The sequence below is a fragment of the Somniosus microcephalus genome, chromosome 9 (assembly GCF_052327205.1).
Source record: "Somniosus microcephalus isolate GS21.2 chromosome 9, FLI_Smic_1.0, whole genome shotgun sequence".
Taxonomy (NCBI): domain Eukaryota; kingdom Metazoa; phylum Chordata; class Chondrichthyes; order Squaliformes; family Somniosidae; genus Somniosus; species Somniosus microcephalus.
Genome location: NC_140995.1, coordinates 179,154,270 through 179,180,600, shown reverse-complemented (window position 1 = coordinate 179,180,600; position 26,331 = coordinate 179,154,270). Strand labels below are relative to the sequence as shown.

The 26,331-nt window shown below is 43.2% G+C and overlaps 1 protein-coding gene and 1 pseudogene across 2 annotated transcripts in view; both read right to left on the bottom strand.

Annotated features, from left to right (window-relative positions):
• Positions 1–26,331, bottom strand: part of rngtt (RNA guanylyltransferase and 5'-phosphatase) — a 440,634-nt gene that overhangs the window by 259,388 nt on the left and 154,915 nt on the right. For both annotated transcript variants that reach the window (XM_085997644.1, XM_085997645.1), the window contains one exon: positions 5,975–6,139. In XM_085997644.1, coding sequence (XP_085853770.1) covers positions 5,975–6,139 — 165 coding nt within the window. The remainder of the gene's footprint in view (positions 1–5,974; positions 6,140–26,331) is intronic.
• On the bottom strand, positions 15,051–18,338 carry LOC147112881 (DNA replication complex GINS protein PSF1 pseudogene; annotated as a pseudogene).

Sequence of the window (26,331 nt, the reverse complement as noted above, 5' to 3'; positions counted from 1 at the left end):
GGTCTCCTTAACTAAGGAAGGATATACTTTCCTTGTAGGAGGTTCAACGAAGGTTCACTAGATTGATTCCTGGGATGAGAGGGCTGTCCTATGACGAGAGATTGTGTAGAATAGGCCTATACTCTCTGGAGTTTAGAAGAATGAGAGGTGATCTAATTGCAACATACAAGATTCTGAAGGGGATTGACAGGGTAGATGCCGAGAGGTTGTTTCCCCTGGCTGGAGTGTCTAGAACTAGGGGCCGTAATCTCAGGATAAGGGGTAGGCCATTTAAGACCGAGATGAGGAGGAATTTCTTCACTCAGAGGGTTGTGAATCTTTGGAATTCTCTGCCCCAGAGGGCTGTGGATGCTGAGTCTTTGAGTCTATTCAAGACTGAGAGATAGATAGATTTTTGGACTCATGGGGAATCAAGGGATATGGAGATCGGGAGGGAAAGTGGAGTTGAGGTCGATGATCAGCCATGATCTTATTGAATGGTGGAGCAGGCTCGAGGGGCCGTATAGCCTATTCCTGCTCCTATTTCTTATGTTCTGATAAATCTGACCAAAGGGGAAATACTTTCTTCCTCCCCTCTGACAGCTGCCATTTTCACTTATAAAAGTACTTATAATATAAACTGATTTAAAAGTTAGTGGCACAAATCACTAATATAGTGGCTGCTCTGCTAAAGAAAATTAATCCCAATAGTCAGTTCACATTGATGGCACATCATACAATGCATATTTATAATTCAAGGTACAGTAACTAGAAGATTAATAAAAGTAGACTCTCTTTCTAAAAGATGAATAGTAAGTACAGGTAGACTATCCTTTATCCGAAAACCTTGGGACCAGCTGTGTTTCGGTTTTCGGATTTCAGAAAGTTTTCATCTCCGTATCTGGCAACAAACACTGTTGCTTAGCAACAGCTTGTAAACACTCGGGCCCTGCCTTGGAAGCGTCTCTGAAGCTGTTGCTAAGCTACAGAGACTCTTTCCACAGCCTGACTGTTTAAAAAAAATGCTAGGGGAAGAAAAAAAACCTAACAAAACGGCTGCTGATTTCTGCCGTTAGATCGAGGTGTCCGGCTCCCCCTGCTCCGTTTCTGAATTCCTTGACTTAGCGGGGGTCTGGGGCTCGACTGCCGCCGCCAGTTGTGGGAAAGCCGGATATCGGCTGACTCCTACACTAAGCTGGCCCGCAAATCAGTTCGGGGGGGGGGGGGGGGGGAAAAGACTATCGGACGGGCCGCTGTATTGTTGGGTTCACTCTCCCAGTACCTCCTTCACACTGCCCGGCTCGGCCTGCAATCTCCTACCCAGGAGGGAACTCTGTGACCCTCTGCCCTGCTCACAGGGAAAGGCAGAGCTCCTGGACCACTCCTGTCATGTTTGGCGCCACTCGGGTCATGTCGTGCGCACGACTTACACTCCACGAAAAAACTTGCGGTTTTTAGAGGTTTTCGGTAGTGCGGATAAAGGATAGTCTACCTGTAATACCTTTTCAAGCTAAAATATTTCCAATATGTTTAAAGTTGCATTGTACAACTACTTGCTATTTCTCAAAGTCAAAACTAATTAAAAGTCCATTGCACAAACTACATCCTCGTTTTTAAATGACTTGTAAACATGGAAATTTAATGTGTGTCTCATTATGAACAATCTTATGCCAGCTGGTATAAAGGTCACTTTCACATGTATATTGGATTTTATAGTGTTATAGTACCTAAAAATGCAAGCAAATCTCAGTTTCAGTAGCCTACAAACGTAGTCAAAATTCTTAATACACACTTTTTTAAAAAGTCATATACAATTTATTGGTTTCTATTTAAGTTGCATTCAATTTTGGCAGTGTAACTACTTCAGCCCATAGGAAGGGTGTTCCTTTGCTCGGCTTCCAGCAAGCACTCAACTTCTTACAAATAAGTAATGCAGAATAGAAGAAAACTTCACTGGAATTTAGTACCATCTACAAATTAAGGTGGTCATTCATAAGAACATAAGAAATAGGAGGAGTAGGCCATTCAGCCCCTCGAGCCTGCTCTGCCATTCAATAAGATCATGGCTGATCTTCTACCTCATCTCCACTTTCCTGCACTATCCCCATATCCCTTGATTCCCTTAATATCCAAAAATCTATCGATCTCTGTCTTGAATATACTTAAGGAATGAGCCTCCACAGCCCTCTGGGGTAGAGAATTCCAAAGATTCACCACCCTCTGAGTGAAGAAATTTCTCCTTATCTCAGTCCTAAATGACTGACCCCACTCCAAAAAATTTTCAAATGCTGGGGCTTTCAGATTTCTGTTCATGATTTTTACTGAAACATATTACCATTTTCAGGAAGTCTCTATTAAAATTATAATTACAAAGCTTATGTCTATAAATTGCTTGATTTTATATAAAACTCCCTGTTGAATTCTCTCCTGTGGCTACCCTGATGCTGAAGTATGCAAAACTGATGTACCAATAGATACAATTATTATGCTGATACACATACCAAAAATGCCAAACACATCTATCGTAACTGCGACCGTGGCTGTTGTCCTCGTTTTCAAGATCTCCCCATAGTTTTGAACATAAATCAACCATTCAATTCTCCTTCATCTCTCCTCCAGTTTGTCACCATCCTTGCATGAATCCAGTTCTGCCCGTCCCAGTATAACCAACAAATCTTATGCAATAGCTTCCGCTCCCATGCCCGCAGTCACCTTACGAATGCCCAAGGTTCCATCTTTGGCCCCTTCTATTCCTTGTCTACATGCTGCCCCTCAATGACGTTATCTCCAAGTACAGAGTCAGCAAACTTATGGAAGCTGACAACATCCAACTCTACTACCCTCAAGTCCACAATTACCACGGTTTTGCCGAATATCAAATTGTGGGTGACCTAGGATCAATGTTCCTTTTAATTTTTTTTTTTAGGTGCGCGGCCCATTCAAAATACCGCGCATGCGCGGTTTTCCTATTTAAGAGCCGGCTGTGTCGGAGCTGCAGTGATGCTCGGCCACACAACTGAAAAGGAACATTGCCTCAAACTTTATTCTATTTAACAATGACAAGACCAAAGCCATCCTGTTTATCTCTCTCCAGAAACTGCATACCAGAGTCCTACCCCACCACCCACCCCCCCCCCCAATCCCAAACGATCCCATCTCCTTCCATGGCTGCTTGGTCAAACTGAACACCTCAGCGTGCAACCTCTATGCCCTGTTTGACCATGAGCGGAGCTTCAAACTCCATATCCGATGCATCATCAAGACTGCCTATTTCCACCTTCATAACATTGCCCACCTCCACCTTTAACAAACCGGCTGCTGCTGAAACCCTCACCCTTGCCTTTGTGAACTCCAGGCTCAGAGGGTGAAACCCATCTTGGGGGGTAGTGCAAAACGGCAGATAGTGCATCGGCAGTCCATTTTACACTCCGCCTGATTTTATTTTCCATTGGATCCAATAGTCTCATCAGTCTTCTGTGCTCGAACCCTACTTAAACACTTAACTAGTTCAAACTTCTGCAGCTCATCTGTCACCACGTTCTGTTCATCTATTACCCCTACCTGAGCCAACCCTTACCTGAGCCAACATCGAGTGGCTTGCTGTCCCCAAAACACTGATTTCAATATCCTGCTCACAAATCTCTTTATGGCCTCACCCAACCCTACTACGTGTCAGCCGTGGTTCAGTTGGTAGCCTCTGAGCCAGAAGGTTGTGGGTTCAAGTCCCACTCCACAGACCAGAGCACAGTACTGAGGGAGTGCTGCACTGTTGGAGGTACCAACTTTTAGATGAGACATTAAACCCTCTCAGGTGGAAATAAAAGATCCCATGGCAATATTTTGAAAAAGAACAGGGGAGATCTCCCGGTGGCCAATATTTATCCCTCAACTAAAAACAGGTTATCTGGCCATGATCACATTGCTGTTTGTGGGACCTTGCTGTGCGGAAATTAACTGCAGTGTTTCTTACATTCCAACATTGATTACTAGCTGGGGGAGCCCGGCTTTGCCAGGGCTGTTTTGGGCCGGGCGGTTTAAATTGAGTGCGAGGCTTTGGGGCCTCTCTGTGTCCCTCTGTGAATCTGGTGCCGGGCAACATTTTAAATGGAGTCCCAGGCTTTTGTGCCCTGTCTCTGTGTCCCTCTCTCAATCTGCTGCTGGGCAACATTTTAAATCAAGTACCAGGCTTTCAGGCCGTGTCTGTCTGTCCCTCTGTGAATCTGCTGCCGGGCAACATTTTAAATCGAGTCCCAGGCTTTTGGGCCCTGTCTGTGTCCCTCTCTCAAGCTGTTGCCGGGCAACATTTCTACCTTTTAATACCTTGAAAGATGAAAGTGAAAGTACTTATAAAACGTTTTTGGTAAATGTTATGTTATTTTTAAAAGAGATACTAACTTTTTCAAAGCTGGATAAGGAGAGTAGTTTGAGCTGGAAGCAGTGAAACAATGGCTGCCACATCCCCGAGATGAAAACGATTAGTCCCGCCCACACACACACACCGATTGGCCAACCATCAGGGGACTGTACTGTAGGATTGGTCAATCGTGACGGCACAGGATTGGTGGAACCTTGACGTCAGTCAATCAATGCTAGCAGATAATGAGTTTAATTTTGAAGGTTTTTTGCATAAGGCGCGAACAATTTTCGTCCGACCGAAAAGTAAATACGCTTACGACCGTCCCGGAAGCGGAAGCTTTCTTTGGAGGTAACGCGCGCGTAGGTACGCTCTATAACTTTCGAGCGCATAGCCGGACAGACGTACACCCGAGGACAGACAGACAGACAGATCGATTCGTTTATATATCTAAGATAGATAGATAGATACTTCCAAAGTACTTCAATGGCTGTAAGGCACTTTGGGACGTTTTGAAAGGTGCAATATAAATGCAAGTCTTTACTTCAGCAGTCTCCTCCAGTTTGGCCTATTTCGCATTCCCACCTCTGTCCCTCCTCAGCACCAACCCCCCACCACCACACCTTATCCTAATCCTGCACAATGGCTGAACTACCCCACCTTTTTTGAAAAGCAGCTTCAGACATGTTGCTATGTTTTGAGTCCAAAACAAGTACAAGTTGTTAATTTTGTAGCAACAACTTGCCTCATTAACACAATATTAAAGAAAAAACATTTCAACTGTTTCTCCAGAATCCATTCCATTTCTTTTCTTAGTTATGTTTTTAAATTCTATGTAGTCAGTGCCATCAATAGGAAGAGCACCACGTGGAGGCACATGTAAGGAAGGACAATTACCATACCTGGATACCAAGTTTATCCAAGTAAGTTCTGCCTCATTTTTAATTTAGGTACCACTTACTTCAGGAAATACTCGTCACTGAGACAAAGTGGCATTAAAATATGTTTGATGGATTTTCTTGAGGTAAACATATTTATAAAAAAACTTTTCCAGTTGAAAATCTACTTCAAGTGTCATAAATGGAATATCATGCCTAGCCATGATATAGCTGCTATGAAAGAATCTTAACTCACTCATGACTTTATCCCTTGAGTTGTTCAAAGAGCTTAATTTGTGAAGGTATTTATCATGTGTAGTGGCATAGCAGTTTTTAGTGCGAATATGTAGCACCAAGAAGTGGTACAATAGCTGTTCAATCCCCACCACGTTCCTCACATGGAAAGCTGCCAAACCAAGGCCTGGTCACAAGGGAGGAAAAAGACATCAACAGTTTGTCTGGTATAAGACAAGACAAGTGACTTATTTGGTTTAACAGGAGCTTGGGAGCAGTTCATAGTTGGACACAGATAGGACCATTGCCAGTGGAGAGAAAGGATTTCACACCCTCAAGTGAAAATAGTTACAAGATGCAAAATTATTTGCAGTCCAACAATGCCCATACATGAAGTAACTCAGCAATGTCATATGGGATGAAAGTCAAACTGTGTCTTATTTGAACCATCAAAGATAGTTAAAGAACAGAAACATCATAGATAAAACACAGAAACATCAAACATCATTTGATGCTTTTAAATATTCACCTTTCTTGCAGCATGGATGTCAAAGAATGGCTTGTTTCGGACGCTAAATGGTTCCCTTGTTTTGTCAATCTGCCCACTCTTCATTTTTTCATGCCGTGGTTGTATTATCTCCTTCTCAATACAGCTCAATCGAACATTAAAATCACAGTCACCAACTGGCTTTCCCTACAAGGAAAGCAAAATTAAAAAAATTAGAACAGGTAACATACTTTAGTTTTTTCAAAAAGGCAAATTTGGGTTTTATACACTTCTATTTGTAGGTCTTTTCATGAAATTGGAACATCGGAACAGAGTAGGCCATTCAGCCCCTTGAGCATGTTCCGCTATTCATTCCAATGATGACTGATCTGTACCTCAACCCCCATTTACCTGACTTTGATCCGTATCCCATGATACCTTTACCTAACAAAAATATACTGATCTTGGTCTTGAAATTTCATTTGGGGAGAGGGAGACTCGAGAATAGGGGTCGGGGAGAGGGAGCACGATGGGCAGGGTGATCGGGGCTCATGTGGCAGCGGGGGAAAAATAAAGAGGGGGAATGGAATGGGCATGGGGCCCAGCATTTCCTGCAAAGCCAGGAGCAACAGCAGCAACCGCAACCGAGTGTGATCGGTGCCGTGAGAGGAGCAGCCAGTAAATGGGGGAAGTGAAACGTGGAGACTTTACTGTGGGTGAACAGGGAACGATAGTTTCTATTGGCCGGGTAATAGGGACCAAGGGAATGGAGACCAAGGATTCTCACTGGAAGAACCAAGGGGGAAGGGAGAAGAAAGGTTCTTGAATTGAGAGCTATTCATAGAATCATAGAAATTTACTGCACAGAAGGAGGCCATTCGACCCATTGTGTCTGCGCCGGCCAAAAAGAGCTATCCAGCCGAATCCCACTTTCGACCTCTTGGTCCATAGCCTTGTAGGTTACGACACTTTAAGTGCATATCCAAGTACTTTTTAAATACGATGAGTGTTTCTGCCTCTACCACCCTTTCAGGCAGTGAGTTCCAGACCCCCACCACCCTCTGGGTGAAAAAAGTTCTCAACTCCCCCTAATCCTTCTATCAATTACTTTAAATCTATGCCCCCTGGTTACTGACCTCTCTGCTAAGGGAAATACGTCCTTCCTATCCACTCGATCTAGGTCTCTCAATTTTATACACCTCAATCAAGTCTCCCCTCAGCCTCCTCTGTTCCAAAGAAAACAGCCCCAGCCTGTCCAATCTTTCCTCATAGCGAAAATTCTCCAGTCCTGGCAACACCTTCGTAAATCTCCTCTGTACCCTCCCTAGTGCAATCACATCTTTCCTATAATGTGGTGACCAGAACTGTACGCAGTACTCTAGCTGTGGCCTAACTAGTATTTTATACAGTTCAAGCATAATCTCCCTGCTCTCGTATTCTATGCCTCAGTTAATAAAAGAAAGTATCCCTGCTACCATCAGGGATCTGTGAACATCTCTGTTCCTGGTTATAGTCCAACAGCTTTATTTGAAATCACAAGTTTTCGGAGCGCTGCTCCTTCTTCAGGTGAAGTGGAGAAATGCATAAAGACACAGCTTATATAGTCAGAGAATCATGTCAGATGTTTACAGGTAACCTTTCCAACTGCCATTTATCACACCTCGGCAGAGAGATAATCACAGCAGTCAAAGGTGTGAATGGTGTCCAAACAGGTCAGTCAGGGAAACATTACATCAAAGAACAATGAGGTGGGGTCACAAGGGGTCAAATAGTGCAGATGCTGGGGTCTGTATGAAAAACAAAAAAAGACAAAAAACATTTTTTTTGGCTGGAAATCACAGCAGGTCCGGCCGCATCTGTGTAGAGAGAACAAGCCAATGTCGACTCGAGTCATCGTCATACAGAACAGAACGGACTATTGCTAAGAAGTATACCGACAACTGGACAACCAGGAACACTACAGACAGTTACCCGCAGATCCGACCAAAGAACACACCCGCCAATTCAACAGACTGATCAAAACCTTCGATCCAGACCTTCAAAGCATCCTACATGCTCTCATCCCACGTACTCCCCGCGTGGGAGACTTCTACTGCCTCCCAAAGATACACAAAGCCAACACACCTGGACGCCCTATCGCATCAGGCAACGGAACCCTGTGCGAGAACCTCTCTGGATATGTCGAGGGCATCCTGAAACCCATCGTACAGGGAACCCCCAGCTTCTGTCGCGACACTACAGACTTCTTACAGAAGCTCAGCACCCACGGACCAGTTGAACCAGGAACACTCCTCGCCACGATGGACGTCTCGGCACTCTACACCAGTATCCCCCACGATGACGGCATCGCTGCGACAGCCTCAGTACTCAACACCAACAACAGCCAATCTCCAGACGCCATCCTACAACTCATCCGCTTCATCCTTGACCACAATGTCTTCACCTTCGACAACCAGTTCTTTACCCAAACACACGGAACAGCCATGGGGACCAAATTCGCACCCCAATACGCAAACATCTTCATGCACAAGTTCGAGCAAGACTTCTTCGCTGCACAGGATCTCCAACCAACGCTATACACCAGATACATCGACGACATTTTCTTCCTATGGACCCACAGCGAAGAATCACTGAAAAGACTACACGATAACATCAACAAGTTCCATCCCACCATCAAACTCACCATGGACTACTCCTCAGAATCGGTTTCATTCTTGGACACACGAATCTCCATCAAAGACGGACACCTCAGCACTTCACTCTACCGCAAGCCCACGGACAACCTCACGATGCTTCACTTCTCCAGCTTCCACCCTAACCACGTTAAAGAAGCCATCCCCTATGGACAAGCCCTGCGAATACACAGGATCTGCTCAGATGAGGAGGAACGCGATGGACACCTACAGACACTGAAAGACGCCCTTGTAAGAACGGGATATGACGCTCGACTCGTCGATCGACAGTTCCGACGGGCCACAGCGAAAAATCGCATAGACCTCCTCAGAAGACAAACACGGGACACAACCAACAGAGTACCCTTCGTCGTCCAGTACTTCCCCGGAGCGGAGAAACTACGCCATGTTCTTCGCAGCCTTCAACATGTCATCGATGACGACGAACACCTCGCTAAGGCCATCCCCACGCCTCCACTACTCGCTTTCAAACAGCCGCCTAACCTCAAACAGACCATCGTTCGCAACAAATTACCCAGCTTTCAGGAGAACAGCGACCACGACACCACACAACCCTGCCACAGCAACCTCTGCAAGACATGCCAGATCATCAACACAGATACCATCATCACACGTGAGGACACCACCCACCAGGTACATGGTACATACTCATGTGACTCGGCCAACGTTGTCTACCTCATACGTTGCAGGAAAGGATGCCCCGGAGCATGGTACATCGGCGAGACCATGCAGACACTGCGACAACGGATGAACGGACACCGCGCAACAATCACCAGGCAGGAGTGTTCCCTCCCAGTCGGGGAACACTTCAGCAGTCAAGGACATTCAGCCTCCGATCTTCGGGTAAGCATTCTCCAAGGTGGCCTTCGAGACACACGACAACGCAAAATCGTCGAGCAGAAACTGATAGCCAAGTTCCGCACCCATGAGGACGGCCTCAACCGAGATCTTGGGTTCATGTCACGCTCCATGTAACCCCACCTGATGCAGTGTCATCCAGACTCGAGTCGACATTGGCTTGTTCTTTCTACACAGATGCGGCCGGACCTGCTGTGATTTCCAGCCAAAAAAAATGTTTTTTGTCTGTTTTTTTGTTTTTCATACAGACCCCAGCATCTGCAATATTTGACCCCTTGTGACCCCACCTCATTGTTCTTTGACGTAATGTTTCCCTGACTGACCTGTTTGGACACCATTCACACCTTTGACTGCTGTGATTATCTCTCTGCCGAGGTGTGATAAATGGCAGTTGGAAAGGTTACCTGTAAACATCTGACATGATTCTCTGACTATATAAGCTGTGTCTTTATGCATTTCTCCACTTCACCTGAAGAAGGAGCAGCGCTCCGAAAGCTTGTGATTTCAAATAAAGCTGTTGGACTATATAACCTGGTGTTGTGTGACTTCTTACATTTGTCCACCCCAGTCCAACTCCGGCATCTCCACACCATCTCTGTTCCTCTACACTTCTCAGTATCCTATCATATATTGTGTATTCCCTTGCCTTGTTAGCTCTCCCCTAAATGCATTACTTCACACATCTCTGGAATGAATTCCATTTGCCACTTTTCTGCCCACCTGACTAGTCCATTGACATCTTCCTGCAGTCTGCAGCTTTCTTCCTCACTATCAACCACACGGACAATTTTTGTATCATCTGCAAACTTCTTAATCATGCCACCTACATTGAAATCTAAATCATTGATGTATACCACAAAAAGCAGGAGACCTAGTACTGAGCCCTACGGAATCCCACTGGAAACAGCTTTCCAGTCACAAATCCATCAGTCAACCATTACCCTTTGCTTCCTGCCTTTGAGCCAATTTTGGATCCAACTTGTCACTTTCCCTTGGATCCCATGGGCTTTTATTTTCTGACCAGTCTGCCACGTGGGACCTTGTCAAAAGCCTTGCTAGAATCCACATAGACTACGTCAAACACACTACCCTCATCAACCCGCCTTGTTACCTCCTCAAAAAATTCAATAATTTATTCAGATATGACCTTCCCTATACAAATCCATGCTGATTGTCCTTGATTAAACCGTGCCTTTCTAAATGACGATTTATACTGTCCCTCAGAATTTTTTCCAACAATTTGCCCACCATCGAAGTTAGGCTGACTGGCCTGTAATTACTCGGTCTATCCTTTTCTCCCTTTTTAAACAATGGTACAACGTTAGCAATCCTCCAGCACCATACCTGTAGCCAGGGAGGATTGAAAAATGATGGTCAGAGCCGCCACTATTTCCTCCCTTGCTTCTCTTAACAGCCTGGGGTACATTTCATCCAGGCCTGGCAATTTATCTACTTTCAAAGATGCTAAACCCCTCAATACTTCCTCTCTCACTATGTTTATCTCATCTAATATTTCACACTCCTCCTCAACTACAATGTCTGCATCATCCCTCTCTTGTGAAAACAGACACAAAGTATTCATTAAGAACCACACCCATGTCTTCCACCTCCATACACAAGCTTCCTTTTTGGTCTCTAATAAGCCCTACTCTTTCTTTAGTTATCCTCTTGCTCTTTATGTATTTATAAAATATCTATTAAACCATGGGATGCTTCACCACAAGTGGCTACTGATGTACAGACTAAAATATCATTTACAATGGAATGAAATAAGTATTTGAAAAGAAGGAATATAAAAGGATCTAGGGGAATGGGGTTACATGAGAGAATGTCAGCACCAGCAGAATTGGCCAAATGGCCACCTCCTGCCCTGTAATTTCTACCATTCTATGAAAACTCCTTTATTGAGTCTGAACCCAGAAAATAATTTAGAAATAACAGAAAATGCTGGAAATACTCAGGTCAGCATCTGTGGAGAGAGAAACAGAGTTAACGTTTCAGATCAATAACCCTTCATCAGAACTGGAAAATGTTGGAGATGTAACAGGTTTTTAAGCAAGTGGGGGAGGGGGGGGGGGGAGGGGAGGAAAGAACAAAAGGGATGGATGGAGGACAGGAGAGATTAAGAGACAAAAGGGATGATGGTGCAAGGCAAGAAGGAGAGGTAATGGGACAAGTTAAGAAACAAAAGATGACTCTAGATGAAGTGTAAATGGCAATGGCAGAATGATTGGCAGCTGCCATGTGTGAGACAGAGAAAAAAAGATAGGGGCAGAGGTTATGATCTGAAATTGTTGAACTCGATGTTGAGTCCAGAAGGCTGTAAAGTGCCTAATCGAATGATGAGGTGCTGTTCCTCGAGCTTACGTTGAGCTTCATTGGAAATGTTGGTGCTGAGTTGAATTTCGGATGATGTGCCATGTAAGAAGTGCCCCAAACCCTGCCCTTTGTGTGATTTCTCGGTTTGGTTCAGGTCTGTCTGAACCGGCCGGTTTTGACGTGTGAAGTCCAAGTATAGATCGGCTTTGAATAAGGCTCCCAGGTCAGAGTTGTCACCTTCACACTGAACCGAAGTCCAATGTGAAAGAGAGAGATGGAGCCTATTAAAAGTGGCAAACAACTGCGGAGCATGACTGCATCTTGTAAAGTGGAATGGGATTCTGGCTCTAGTTACAGGATGAAGATCAGTGGGTTATAGGATTACTACTAGTTACAGGTAAGACATCAGGGTGTTACACCTATTAATACCATCAGTGAGTTATTGCGTTACTGTTGGTTATGAAGGGAACTTGAGTGTTAAAAGTATTATTAGTTATCAATGTAATTTCAGTGAGTTACTTTTAGTTACTGGTGGCAAAGATCTGTAAAGTCCTCCTCCACCACCTTTGGTTTCTACTCTTCCTGCCCCAGTTTCCCTTCTTTGCCTGCTCGCGGTGACCTCCTGGTCACGCACAACAGCTGCTGGTGTGAAACCACGAGCAAAGATACTCAACTACAGGGACCCAACCTCTATAAAAGGTAAATGCAATAACATTTGCAGATGTCACATGGTCAGGCCTCCCTGATTGCCTCCAACCAGAGTTGGCAACCGACTGCTACAAAATCTTACTGATAAATCTCCATTTTGTTTTGCATTAAAATAAGGTTCAAAAAGGAAACCCTTCCCAGAGAGGTGGCTATGGCTATTAACAAGGGGTTTTAATATTGTCAGCAAGATTACAAATTTGATGAAATTCTATCCTTCCTCCCCCCACCACCAACTCCATATCAAAACAAAAAAAAGTAGTTCCCAAAGGCAAGACTGCCCATGTTGTGAGGGTTACCAATGCCCCCAAAAAATTTCTCTCTGGGTGCTGTTAGCAACTTGTGATAACTGAAAATATCACCTCCATGAAAGAGAGATATTAGTAAACATTATGTGAAAAATGTAGGACACTCGATAAGTGTTGCCTTTTATGTTCCTTATATATAGGTTTTATTAAACAGCCTGACACAAAATAAAATCAGCATCATTGTGTTTCAACCCTGAGGATGTCTGATATTTTAGGTTGGATGGCCCTGATTTCTGCTCAACTGACATCTGCCACAGGCTCAATAAGTAAGTACTTGCATTCACACAACAGAGCTCAAGATCCTCTTGTTACAGGATACAAATCAGCAGCAGATGTTAATCCCCAGGGCCACTGACGCATTTGGAGCTATCTGCTGACCGAGCTGGAGGCTGATGCCAGCTGAGTGTGAAACCAGGGCTCTATCCCATCCAAAATGCAAGGCCCCTCAGAGAGGGTAATACAACGATACAATGTGCTGTTTCTCGTAATGGGTAACTTTTTTTTAAATCTGCAAGTGTGAGACAAACAGAGGTGGGGGGGGGGGGGGGGGAGCGCAATGCATCGATTAAAGTTCTGCATTTGGTTCTCTCATTTCCTATGCTCTAACCAGACTTAACGTTTAAATTATTCACATGAATCATACTACCGCAGTTCTGACTCAGAAATTACTTACTGCTATAAATGTTGGCGCTATACTCGATATTTTCTGGGATTCAGCATCAACAGCATCTCCTACAATTAGGGGTTTACCTTTACTGCCCATTATCTAATCATACAATAGCGTGACCTGGGAACCACGACAATGAGATCCCTCTTTCTGTGTACTGGATACTGTAATCTCGCGCATGCCCCCATGTGCTTTTCTCCCATCTTCCAGAAGGCAGCTGGTAAATACTCAGAGACGAGGCTAATTTTGAACCAAGAAACTGGTTTATTTTACATGAATGATCAGAATACACAGTTTTCCATGCACTTCAATTTATTGCACAACACTCCTTGTAATATAGAAAATAACCAAGTATGCCACTCTATCTCTGCTAATGGCTGAGTTTACCTTACAGACTAGGAAATCCCTTTAACTTGTCAGCTCTAACCTTAAGAGAGTTCTCTTCCTTTGTGTCTGTTGCCATTCCAAACATATGCAAGTGCCTTTCCTTCCAACCAGACAGGAACCTCAGCGTTGAAGTCCCACTCAAGTTGTGCAAAAAATCTAGGCAGACACTCCAGTGCAGTATTGAGGGACTGCTGCACAGTCAGAGGTACCGTGCTTCAGATGAGATGTTAAAGTTATACTCTCAGGTGGACATAATAGATCTAATGGCACTATTCAAAGAAGAGCAGGGGAGTCCTCCCAAATATTTATAACTCAACCAACAACACTAGAAAAACAGATTTACTGGTTATTACATTGCTATTTGTGGGGCCTTGCAGTGCACAAATTGGTTGCCACGTTTCCTATATTACATCAGTTTCAACACTTCAAAAAAATTACTTAGTTGGCTGTAAAGTGCTTTGGGACATCCGGAGTTCGTGAAAGGCACTATATAAATGCAATTTTTTTTTCCTTTTTAAATAAAGCAATGGGCAGTATTCATAAAAGGCAATAACTTATCAAGGAAGCATTAGAATTAAAGTTATACTTTTGGAATGTTTCCAAAATATATCTCAAAACATTGGATTGCCTTTTTTCTCTCATGCTGTTCGTTTAGTCTTCACAGTAAATTCCAACTGTACAAGGTATAACACATAAACGGATAGAAAAAACATCCCAGCAGTTTGAATCCCTGTTTAAACACAGACAGCCCTTTTTAAGAAAGACCTTTCCTCAGATTTACTCTGGTCGATTAATGAAACAGTATATGCAACTTTTGTGTAAGTCTTAGTTTATATTTTATTACACAGGTATCTAAGTTACCCTAATTGACTAACTGCACACCTAAAGCTGATGGCGCTCCTACAAAGCATGTTGCCACCCTCCAACTTTCAGAAAAATCACAACCATATCAAATATCTCCCAATATTCTATTGTTTGTGAAATATTTCCATTTCAGCCGTTACAGCAAACTACAATAATTACAGATGTAGGAAGTCACACAACACCAGGTTATAGTCCAACAGCTTTATTTGAAATCACAAGCTTTCGGAGCGCTGCTCCTTCGTCAGGTGAAGTCTGACGAAGGAGCAGCGCTCCGAAAGCTTGTGATTTCAAATAAAGCTGTTGGACTATAACCTGGTGTTGTGTGACTTCCTACATTTGTCCACCCCAGTCCAACACCAGCATCTCCACATCATACAATAGTTACCAAGAAGAAGCAAAGATGGCCTTTCTGAATTCAAAACCACATCCATCATTGAAAGAAAATTTATACTGTACTACACAGTTGTCATCATTTCCTCCCATCTAAGTCCACTAGGGTTGCCAACCCTCCAGGATTGCCCTGGAGTCCCCAGGAGTTAAAAGATTAATTTCAGACACTGCTGCAAGCAACCCAGGAGAAAAATCCAAGGAGCGTCAAAGAGTGTTTTCTTTTAATTTTCTTTGAACACCTTTTTGTTTATTAGTTAATAAAAATATCAGACATGAGGAAAAAGGCTGTTTGACTGACAGTCAAGAATCATCCAATCAAGTAATTTAGAGTCTATTTGCGTTCCAATTGGTGTGGGAAGGCAGTGCACCAGAAGTATGGGCGTGTTGGGCGACCAATGGCAAGATAGTGGGTGCAGAGTGGTTGGAGGCAGGAGGTCATGTCATGACATCTCCAGGAATATGTCCAACCAGAGTTGGCAACCCTGAACGTCGCAGATCCAAGCTCAACTTTTACTGTGGACTAGGAAGCACAGTTTGGACACTTGAGCGAGAAAATAGAGTAGGGATGGCCATCCAGCAGTTCTGCTCTTCCTGAGGTGCCTCTTTGCCCTCATTGAACTTGCCTATAGTAAAAGCTTCCCTTCTCTGGTTAGCTGAGCCACCGCTTGCATGGTCTGCTGCTTGGCCAACCAAGGCAGTTGCTTTAGGAGAAGCAATGGAAATTGGGAAAAACCACATTGAGGGGGCGGCAGCAGCAGCAACAGCAATAATCAACATTTGGCAAGAGAAGTGACAAAGAGCAGAGAGCAGCACCTCCCAAACCCACGATCTCTACCACCTAAAAGGACAAGGGCAGCAGGCGCCTGGGGAACACCACCACCTCCAAGTTCCCCTCCCAAGTCACACACCATCCTCACTTGAACATATACCTGCCATCCCTTCATCGTCACTGGGTCAAAGTCCTGGAACTCCATACCTAACAGCACTATGGGAGTACCTTCCCCACATGGACAGCAGTGGTTCAAAAAGCTGGGTCACCACCACTTTCTCAAGGGCAATGAGGGATGGGCAATAAATGCTAGCATTACCAGCGATGCCCACACCCTGTGAATTAATTTAAAAAAGGAAAAATGGCCCCAACAGTAAATGTACTGATGAGTCAGGCATACACAGTAGAAAATAATTTTGTGGCTAGTATAGTTATGGGAAATTATACTTCTATTTATAATAATTTGAAGTGTTAACCTGTGGGCAAATGAAATTTTGCAAGGCCTGTGCTGTGCAACACAAGTGTTTTAAACAAAAACACAAAAAAAAACATCCTGCCAACATAAAGTTGCCAACATTCGAGTTGGGCTTCACTCCCAGCAAGACTCTCCAATAATGTGAATTATGGGAAACATCCCCGAGTGGCTTCATTGTAAATAGCAGGGAATTTCAAATCTGTCGGAGGTCTGCTCTGGAGCTGTCCCATCCTAGGAAGTTTATGGTGTTAATGTGCACCATCAATACTCCACTCTTGAACTGAAAGAACCTGACCTCTGTAGCAGTTCTTTGGCCAAGACAATTTATTTTTTAGCTCTTCAATTTTGAAATGTTGCCCACAATGAGAAAGAATCCAGGTCGGATATTAATATCAAAACACATGACCTCCATCAGGTAGAAATGTAACTGTTAAATCACAATGTTTCTGTCTTCAAGAGCATGATTGTTACTTTAGCATACAAATTGAAAAGCCAACTCTGCCAAGCACATACTGTAATCTAAACTTAATAGCACAGTTATGCTATATTAAGTTGAACCCAGCTACAGCTATGACACATAATTCAGTACAGAATTTCAGTTATATTAAATTGAACCCAACTAATGGCAGCATTGGTTGAAGGAGGTATATTGGCCAGTGCATAAGACAAACTTCAAATTGTGCCAAAGGGCCTCCAATGTGTCTCAACCACTGGAACAGGTAAGAAACAACAAACTTATATTTTAGTGGCACCTTTTGTGACCTCGGGACATCCCAAAATGCTTCACAGCCAATGAATTACTTTCAAAGTGTAGTCACCGTTGTAAGATAGGGAAACGGAGCAGCCAATTTCCACACAGCAAGGTCCCACAAACAGCATTGAGATAAATGACCAGATAATCTGTTTTGGTGATGTTGGTTGGGGGATAAAGGTTGACCAGGAAACTGGGAGAACTGCCTTGTTCTTCAAATAATGGCATGGGATCTTTTACATCCACCTGAGGGGGCAGATGGAGCCTCAGTTTAATGTCTCATCTGAAAGATAGCACCTCCGACTGTGCAGCACTCCCTCAAGCACTGCACTGAAGTGTGAGCCAAGTTGATGTGTTCCAAGTCTCTGGGGTGGGGCTTAAACCCAAGACCTTCTGATTCAGAATTTAGAGCACTACCAGTGAGGCAAGTTGCTGGGAGCTTGGATTAACATCTTATTTGCAAGCTTGATTCTTCCAACAATGCCACATTCCTTCGGTGCTGTACAGCCGAAAATGAACTCAGACTTCTGGTATAGGACTCAAACCCAGAAGCAAAAGTGATACAAGCTGAGTCTATCTGGCAAGTACAGACATTTATTACAACAAAACAAGTACATGCAAGCTAAAAATCACACACAAAACACTGCAAAGGGTGAAAAGCTTTATAGTCCATTAAACTGATGTTCTCAGAACACCTTGATAGACTAAGTGTTTATATTTCCATCTGGGCAGAGTGTTTACTTTCAGCAGCACGATCATACAACCAGTTTCATATTCACTGTAACCTTTCAAACACCTCACCTCAATAAACTGCTTTTTGGGGGGAATTTTATATCTTGAATTCCTCCTCTCCTCAAATTGATCTCATGAGTAGGAAATGTTTTTTTGTACTGATTGAACCATTTGTCTCTTCAGCAGCAAATTCAAACTGAACTGCTGTTGATACACTCCACATTTAATGAAGCTGCCCACCCCAGTCGCTATTATAGACTAAGTAATAAACTGTCAAAAGGTCTACCTAAAAACAGCATTTATTCTTCAAGGGACAGCTGTGATGAAACTGGATTGCTGAAATTAAGTCGCTTCCTCCTTTTGATTTAGCATCATTTAATACCAGCTTGGCTCTGTTTATATAAGGCCTTAATCTATTCAAAAACTTGCCTGATACAGGAAACTTTGTTATATCCAGCACCGACTGAACCGAGCTGTTGCCGTCCCATCAAAACTACCGGACATACCAGCGTTAATGTTGAAGCATACGGAGGTTTTCATCTCCGTATCTGACAACAAACACTGTTGCTTAGCAACAGCTTCAAACAGTCGGCCCGTACCTTGGAAGCGTCCCTGTAGCTTAGCAACAGCTTCAGAGAGACTTTCCAGAGCCTGACTCTTGGAAAAAAAGCCACGAGAAGAAAAAATACCTAACAAAACGGCTCCTGATTTCTGCCGGTAGATCGAGGTTTCCGGACATACAACGTCCGGATAAACCAAAGCCTCCTGTACCATCCTCCTATTACTTTTCTGTTTCAGGTTTTCAGATTCATCATCTATGTCTCTCCCCTGCTATAGAAAGCTGATTCTTTGACTGTAGCTCCTGGCTTGAGAATCTCTGCTATGGTACTGTCAGTCTGAAACCAAGTTATTGTTCTCTTTGTAATGATTAAAATTTTTCAACCACCTTTCTGGTTTGGAAAACCAGCACAGTTACACGTAAAATTCTGTCAAACACGTATGAGCATTTCAATGGGCCAGATCTCGCTGGAGTGGGGCATCTCGCATGTGCGTCACGAGTTAGACTTTTTCCTGCACCATTCAGCTCGAATATAATTTGCGCCGTAATTTGCTGGAAATGCGAGTTGACAACAGCATGGCAAGGACAATGGGGCATCTGAGACTTTGGTGAACGGCAGGACCAACAGTTTAGCTCCTTAACCAAATTTGATTTAAGGATTAAGAAAGAAACAAGAGAAACTGAGAAGGACTTAGGGTGATTTATAGTCAAATCAGGTAGAGAGAGAAATAAAGATAGGGAAAGAAAGATTGGTTTGAGAGAGAGAAAAAGAGACAGAGAAGAAAGAAAAAAATGTAAAAATTTCAAATTTAAAAAAATTTCTAACAATTTCCAACCTGTAGGAATGAGATTCAACAACTTAAATTGCTCTCTTTCCAGGCCGGACAGGTTTGTTTGTGATAATTGATAATGCAATGCCATCGTAAAAAGGGTACTCGTGCTGTTAGCTGACATTGTTAACAGTTCTCTCTCCTCGGGTACTGTCCCCCTCTCCCTCAAATCTGCCGTCATCACCCCCTCGTCAAAAAACCGACCCTTGACCCCTCCGTCCTTACAAACTACCGCCCCCATCTCCAACCACCCTTTCCTCTCCAAAATTCTTGAAGGTGTTGTTGCCTCCCAAATCTGTGCCCATCTTTCCCACCACACCATGTTTGAATCCCTCCAATCAGGTTTGCGCCCCTGCCACATTACTGAAACGGCTCTCATCAAAGTCACAAATGACAACCAGCAAGTTCTGAAGATTCGCAACTCATGAAGTAGCCCTTCTCCCCCTGAACTTGCTGGCCGATTTGCACATTAATAACGGCGTGCGTCATGAACTTTCCCTAATTTTTTCAGGAAGATTTGCCTCAATATATGTTAGAGCAAAATCTCATACCAAAAATTAAAAATTTGTTAGCACTTTAAGTTAACAAATGCATTCAATCCTTCAACAAAACTCTGACATTAAAATATTGAAAAGGTTTAGTTATAAATGTACAGCATCAGAGAAAGCACATGAAACTTTTATAACTTATACAAATGCCTAAGTTCAGTACTAATAGTCGACAGGCAACACTGCACAAAAACTAATTAGTGACAGGGATCACAGAAACATAGAAGATAGGAGCAGGAGTAGGCCATTTGGCCCCTCGAGCCTGCTCCGCCATTCAATGAAATCATGGCTGATCATCCAAATCCAGTACCGTGTCCCTGCCTTCTCCCCATATCCCTTTAGCCTTAAGAAATATATCTAACTCCTTCTTGAATATATTTAATGAATTGGCCTCAACTGCCTTCTGTGCTGGAGAATTCCACAGGTTCACCACTCTCTGGGTAAAGAAATTCCTCATCTCTGTCCTAAATGGCTTACCCCTTATCTTTAGACTGCGACCCCTGGTTCTGGACTCCCCCGCCATCGGGAACATCCTTCCTGCATCTAGTCTGTCTAGTCCTGCTAGAATTTTATAAGTTTCAATGAGATCCCCTCTCATTCTTCTAAACTCCAGCGAGTATAAGCCCAATCGACCCAATCTCTCCTCATACGTCATTCCTGCCATCCCAGGTATCAGTCTGGTGAATCTTCGCTGCACTCCCTCCATGGCAAGAACATCCTTCCTCAGATAAGGCGACCAAAACTACACACAATATTCAAGGTGTGGTCTCACCAAGGCCCTGTACAACTGCAGCAAGACATCCTTGTTCCTGTACTCGAACCCTCTCGCTATGAAGGCCAACATACCATTTGTCTTCTTAACCGCCTGCTGCACCTGCATGCTTACTTCAGCGACTGGTGCACAAGGACACCCAGGTCTCGTTGTACTTCCCCTTCTCCCAATCTATTGCCGTTCAGATAATAATCTGCCTTCCTGTTTTTGCCACCAAAGTGGATAACCTCGCATTTATCCATATTATACTGCATCTGCCATACATCTGCCCAATCACCCAACCTGTCCAAATCATACTGGAGTTTCTCGGCATCCTCCTCACAGCACACACGCCCACCCAGCTTTGTGTCGTCTGCAAACTTGGAGATCAATTTGCCATCCATCTGTATCATTTATTGAGGATGTAACTAGTAAAATAGATAAGGGAGAACCAGTGGATGTGGTGTATTTGGACTTTCAGAAGGCTTTCGATAAGGTCCCGCATAAGAGATTAGAGTGTAAAGTTAAGGCACATGGGATTGGGGCAAGGTATTGACTTGGATAGAGAACTGGTTGGCAGACAGAAAGCAAAGAGTTGGAATAAACGGGTCTTTTTCCGAGTGGCAGGCAGTGACTAGTGGACCCCAGCTATTCACAATATAGATTAATGATCTAGACAAGGGAACTAGATGTAATATCTCCAAATTGGCAGACGACACAAAGCTGGGTGGGCGTGTGTGCTGTGAGGAGGATGCAGAGAAACTACAGGATGATTTGGACAGGTTGGGTGATTGGGCAGAAGCATGGCAGATGCAATATAACGTGGATAAATGTGGGGTTATCCACTTTGGTGGCAAAAACAGGAAGGCAGATTATCTGATGGCAATAGATTGGGAGAAGGGGGAGTGCAACGAAGCCTGGGTGTCCTTGTGCACCAGTCGCTGAAGTAAGCATGCAGGTGCAGCAGGCGGTTAAGAAGGCAAATGGTATGTTGGCCTTCGTAGCGAGAGGGTTTGAGTACAAGAACAAGGATGTCTTGCTGCAGTTATACAGGGCCTTGGTGAGACCACATCTCGAGTATTGTGTGCAGTTTTGGTCGCCTTATCTGAGGAAGGATATTCTTGCCATGGAAGGAGTTCAGCGAAGATTCACCAGGCTGATATCTGGGATGGCAGGAATGACGTATGAGAGATTGGGACAATTGGGCTGGTACTCGCTGGAGTTCAGAAGAATGAGAGGGGATCTCATTGAAACTTATAAAATTCTGACAGGACTGGACAGACTAGATGCAGGAAGGATGTTCCCGATGGTCGGGGAGTCCAGAACTAGGGGTCACAGTCTAAGGATAAGGGGTAGGCCATTTCGGACAGAAATGAGGAGGAATTTCTTCACCCAGAGAGTGGTGAACCTGTGGAATTCTCTACCACAGAAGGCAGTAGAGGCCAATTCATTAAATATATTCAAGAAGGAGTTGGATATATTTCTTAAGGCTAAAGGGATCAAGGGGTATGGGGAGAAAGCAGGGACCGGCTGCTGAATTTGGATGATCAGCCATGATCGCATTGAATGGTGGAGCAGGCTCGAAGGGCCAAATAGTCTACTCCTGCTCCTATCTTCTATGTTTCTATGTTTCAAGCTTACCATTAGAATGCTAAAATGATGATGATGGCAGAGGATACACGGAATGAACTTCCTAACTGCTATTTAGCTGATTTTGCCGTATCTTCTAAAACATTTCTTTGCTCTGATTTATTTCCCCCCATCCCACACCCACCGCAGAAGCACATGATTTAAATACAACTCATTCTTATTCATCAGTTGTGGGAATCGGATTAATTAGTAAAAAAAATCAAAAGTAACTCAGCAATTAACTACTAAAAATTATTTCTTAAGCACACAGCAGTAACACAATTTTTAAATCCTTCGGTGAGGACATTGCACATTAATTATACACAGAGCCCAGGCTCATGTCTGCCAGGTGTCTACCAGCATAAAAAAATACCAAAAAACCCACCTGCACTGTATATATTGTAATTTTTTTTTTTAAAGCAAGGTACAAGAGTGATTAAGAGTAACAATACTGTACTTATTAAGAACAGGAATGGTCATGGATCCCAACAAGCTTATTCCTTTATTCTGGATAACAAACCAAGTAATTACTTCCTCACTATATCCCTCAATCCCTTTCCTCTCCAGAAACCTATTTGTACTCTTCAAGGTCGTAACACCTCCTGGTCCCAACTATTCCACACCTTTATCACCTTTTGGGTGGACAAGGTTTTGCCGAATTTCCTAAATTTGAACCTATTATCCCTATTATTGAACTCTTGTACCAGAATGATAGATTTTGTCCATTCCCTTCATAATTTTGAAAGCTTCAACTCTTGAAAACGCTTTAGATTCTTGTTCCGCTGTTAGCAATTATTTGCTGTGCCTACTTTATTATCTGCAGACTTGGATATTGTATCGATTTTATCTTCATTAAAATACCCTGAGTAAGTTACAAAATAATAGCAAAAAATACATCTCAGAGGTCATATTGATGGTGCTGAGTTTAAAAACACCTGGTACTGAGGGTACATTGAACAACATTGTGCAGTGTTTTTCAATATAAGTGTTCTATTGGGACATTACATTGCATTCTTTGCCTCAATGTTTAGGTCTATCTGTGTTTATTGCACTTTAGCCACCAATTTCCCCAACAGAATTCAAAGATTCATATTTCACAAGTCCGATGATTTAATTTTTATAGTTGTAACATATTGAAACAAGGGGAAAAAATCTGACTGCTGCTTCTCATTGTTGCAAATAACACGACTGTACAACATGCTTTTATGGAATTGCTTAAAGGAAAAGATTAAATTACAGTTCTGACAGCAGTTACAGTGCATTGCTACGTAGCAATTCTACATTGTAGGCTTTCGCAAATCAGCCTGGAATTTCAAATATTTTCTTCATGAAACTCTTGAACCTGCATGAAGAATTTTTTTAATATATCAGAAACTATTATGTAATTGTTAAAAATGTGCATATTCCTCCATCTCCAAAACGATTTTCAGTTTTGTAACTTCCTGTCTACATCATGCATCAGTACTTGCACAAGGAAGTTTGTGGTTTGCTCCAGGCCTTTGCTAATGCCACTCAATAACCTGACAGCAACCAGACAGTAAGAGACATGATACAGTGGCTTACTCACTCCTCCTGCACTTCACAACTAGTTTAATCACTCCAGCCTGTCGGGCAGTCATGGGCCCATTTAACAGCATTCCAGTGATCCAGCGGAACAGGAGTTGAGTCACCATACTGCAAAACAAACACTGGCACATTTTCTTCCCCATATTTGCAGTCTCCTGTCCACCGAGAGGAACTTGGGAGATGCAACTAACCCATCACTGAATTGTCAGACTGGTACTTTGACAAGTGGCATAAAATACATTAATGAAGCTAAGGAAAATATTAATCTTAATTGTGTCGAGTTTCTGTGCAACATGTACACTAAGGTATCTAAAGCCAAACGCTGACTGTGAAAAGGGATAGGGCTCCCACGTTTGTATGAGGACATCCTGCGTGAAGCACATGCCCTCTATTCCCAGATCCCTTTAACCTCTCTTCCTTCATCCACCTATCCAATCTAATCTTGAAGGTTAACGGAGTTTCTGCCTCAACCAGTCACCCTGGAAGTGAATTTCACAGCCTCACAACGCTGTGTGAAGAAGTTTCTCCTGCCATCTGTTCTAAATGTTCTACATTTAATTTTGTACCAATGGCCCCCAACTATTGGAAACAATTTGCTTCCATCTACTCTGACCCATAATTGTAAAATTTAAATACTTCATATCACCCCCGGAATCTGCGTTGTTCTATTGAAAAAGACCCAACTTTTCAAGCATCCTCATGCATCTGCGTGGTACACACTTTGAAAACCTCAATACTGTATCCTCCCTGCAGTGCGTAACTCCCAAATCTGCACACAGTATTCCAAGGTCTTCAGAGTATAATTACTGTTATTTTTAACCAACACTGATATCAGAAGTGGCCGCAGAACTGAGCCCTGAGCGACACCATTACCCATTTCCAACTATTCTGAAAATCTATCCTTCATTCCTGCTGTTTTCTCCATTCTAAACAATTTTTAATCTAGTTTGCTCATTCCATAGCCTTCAACCTTCTCCAGTAGTCTCTAAAGTTGTATTGAAGTTGGTATAATTGTTTTATTTTCTATTTAAAACATTTATAACCTTTCCAAGATAGGTTTTTAAGGTTTGAAAGGCAGAATTATTCCAAAGTGTAGGACAGTGCACCAGATAAATTTTCCAATGAAGCACGTCCCGAAATCATCAATAAGTTCACACCTTCAGCACCCACACCCCTTTTCAGAAATGTAAAATCCACCACAGCAGAAAGCTACATTTTGTGTACTTCAGGATTTTCCCACGCAATATAAATAATGGAAGGTTGATATGCTTGCAGATTAAGTCATGTAATATTCTGCAGTACTTTCATTTGAACAACTCCATATATCATGAAGCTTACACTCAGTGCTGTTTTTAAAGGACAGTATCAGGTTTTGGTTAGCTTTTCAAGGATGGCAATTATATGGCGTGGGAACAGGCAACAGAGAGATTTAGGTGTCCTCGTAAAGGAAATAAAGAAAGCTAGCATGCAGGTACAGCAAGCAAGACAAATGGCATGTTGGCCTTTATTGCAAGGGGGTTGGAGTACAAGAGTAAGGAAGTCTTGCTACAATTGTACAGGGCTTTGGCAAGACCACACCTGGAGTACTGTGCACAGTTTTGGTCTCCTTATTTAGGGAAGGATATACTTGCCTTAGAGGTGGTGCAACGGAGGTTCACTAGATTAATTCCTGGGATGAGAGGGTTATCCTATGAGGAGAGATGGAGTAGATTGGTTCTATACTCTCTGGAGTTTAGAAGAATGAGAGGTGATCTCATTGAAACATAAGATTTTGAGGGGGATTGACAGAGTAGGTGTTAAGAGGTTGTTTCACCTGGCTGGAGAGCCTCAAACTGGAGGGCACAATCTCAGGATAACGGGTCGGCCATTTAAGGCTGAGATGAGGAAGAATTTCTTCACTGAGTTGTGAATCTTTGGAATTCTCTACACGAAAGGGCTGTGGATGCTGAGTCATTGAATATATTCAAGGCTGAGAGATAGATTTTTGGACTCTAAGGGAATCAAGGGATATGGGAATCAAGCGGGAAAGTGGAGTTGAGGTCGAAGATCAGCCATGATTTTATTGAATATCGGAGCAGACTCGAAGGGCCGTATGGCCTACGCCTGCTCCTAATTCTTATGTTCTTATGCAACGGTCAGTATCTAATGACTACGTATGAAACAAATGAGCCCAAGTGTAGCAGGCAGCAGTGAGGACGAGAGGTTTGCCAATGGTGTTAAGAGCAGCAGTATTCGGATTTCAGCAGGAGCACATTGGTGGCACAGCTTGTGGTGGTTCTGCTCAGCTTTAAGAGGGGGCAGTTTGTTTTGGCAGAACAGCTGACAAACTAAGGATAATCCCACGGTCAGAATGGGTCAGTGGGCCTATGGTCTGGCTACATTAGTCAGTGTCAGTCTGGCAACACGGAGGTAAAAACAGAAAATGCTGGAAATATTCAGCACGTCAGGCAGCATCTGTGGAGAGAGAAGCAGCGTTAACGTTTCAGGTCAGAACTCCTGAAGAAAGACCATCGACCCAAAACGTTAACTCCGTTTCTCTCTCTACAAATGCTGCCTGACCTGCTGAGTATTTCCAGCATTTTCTGTTTTTATTTCAGA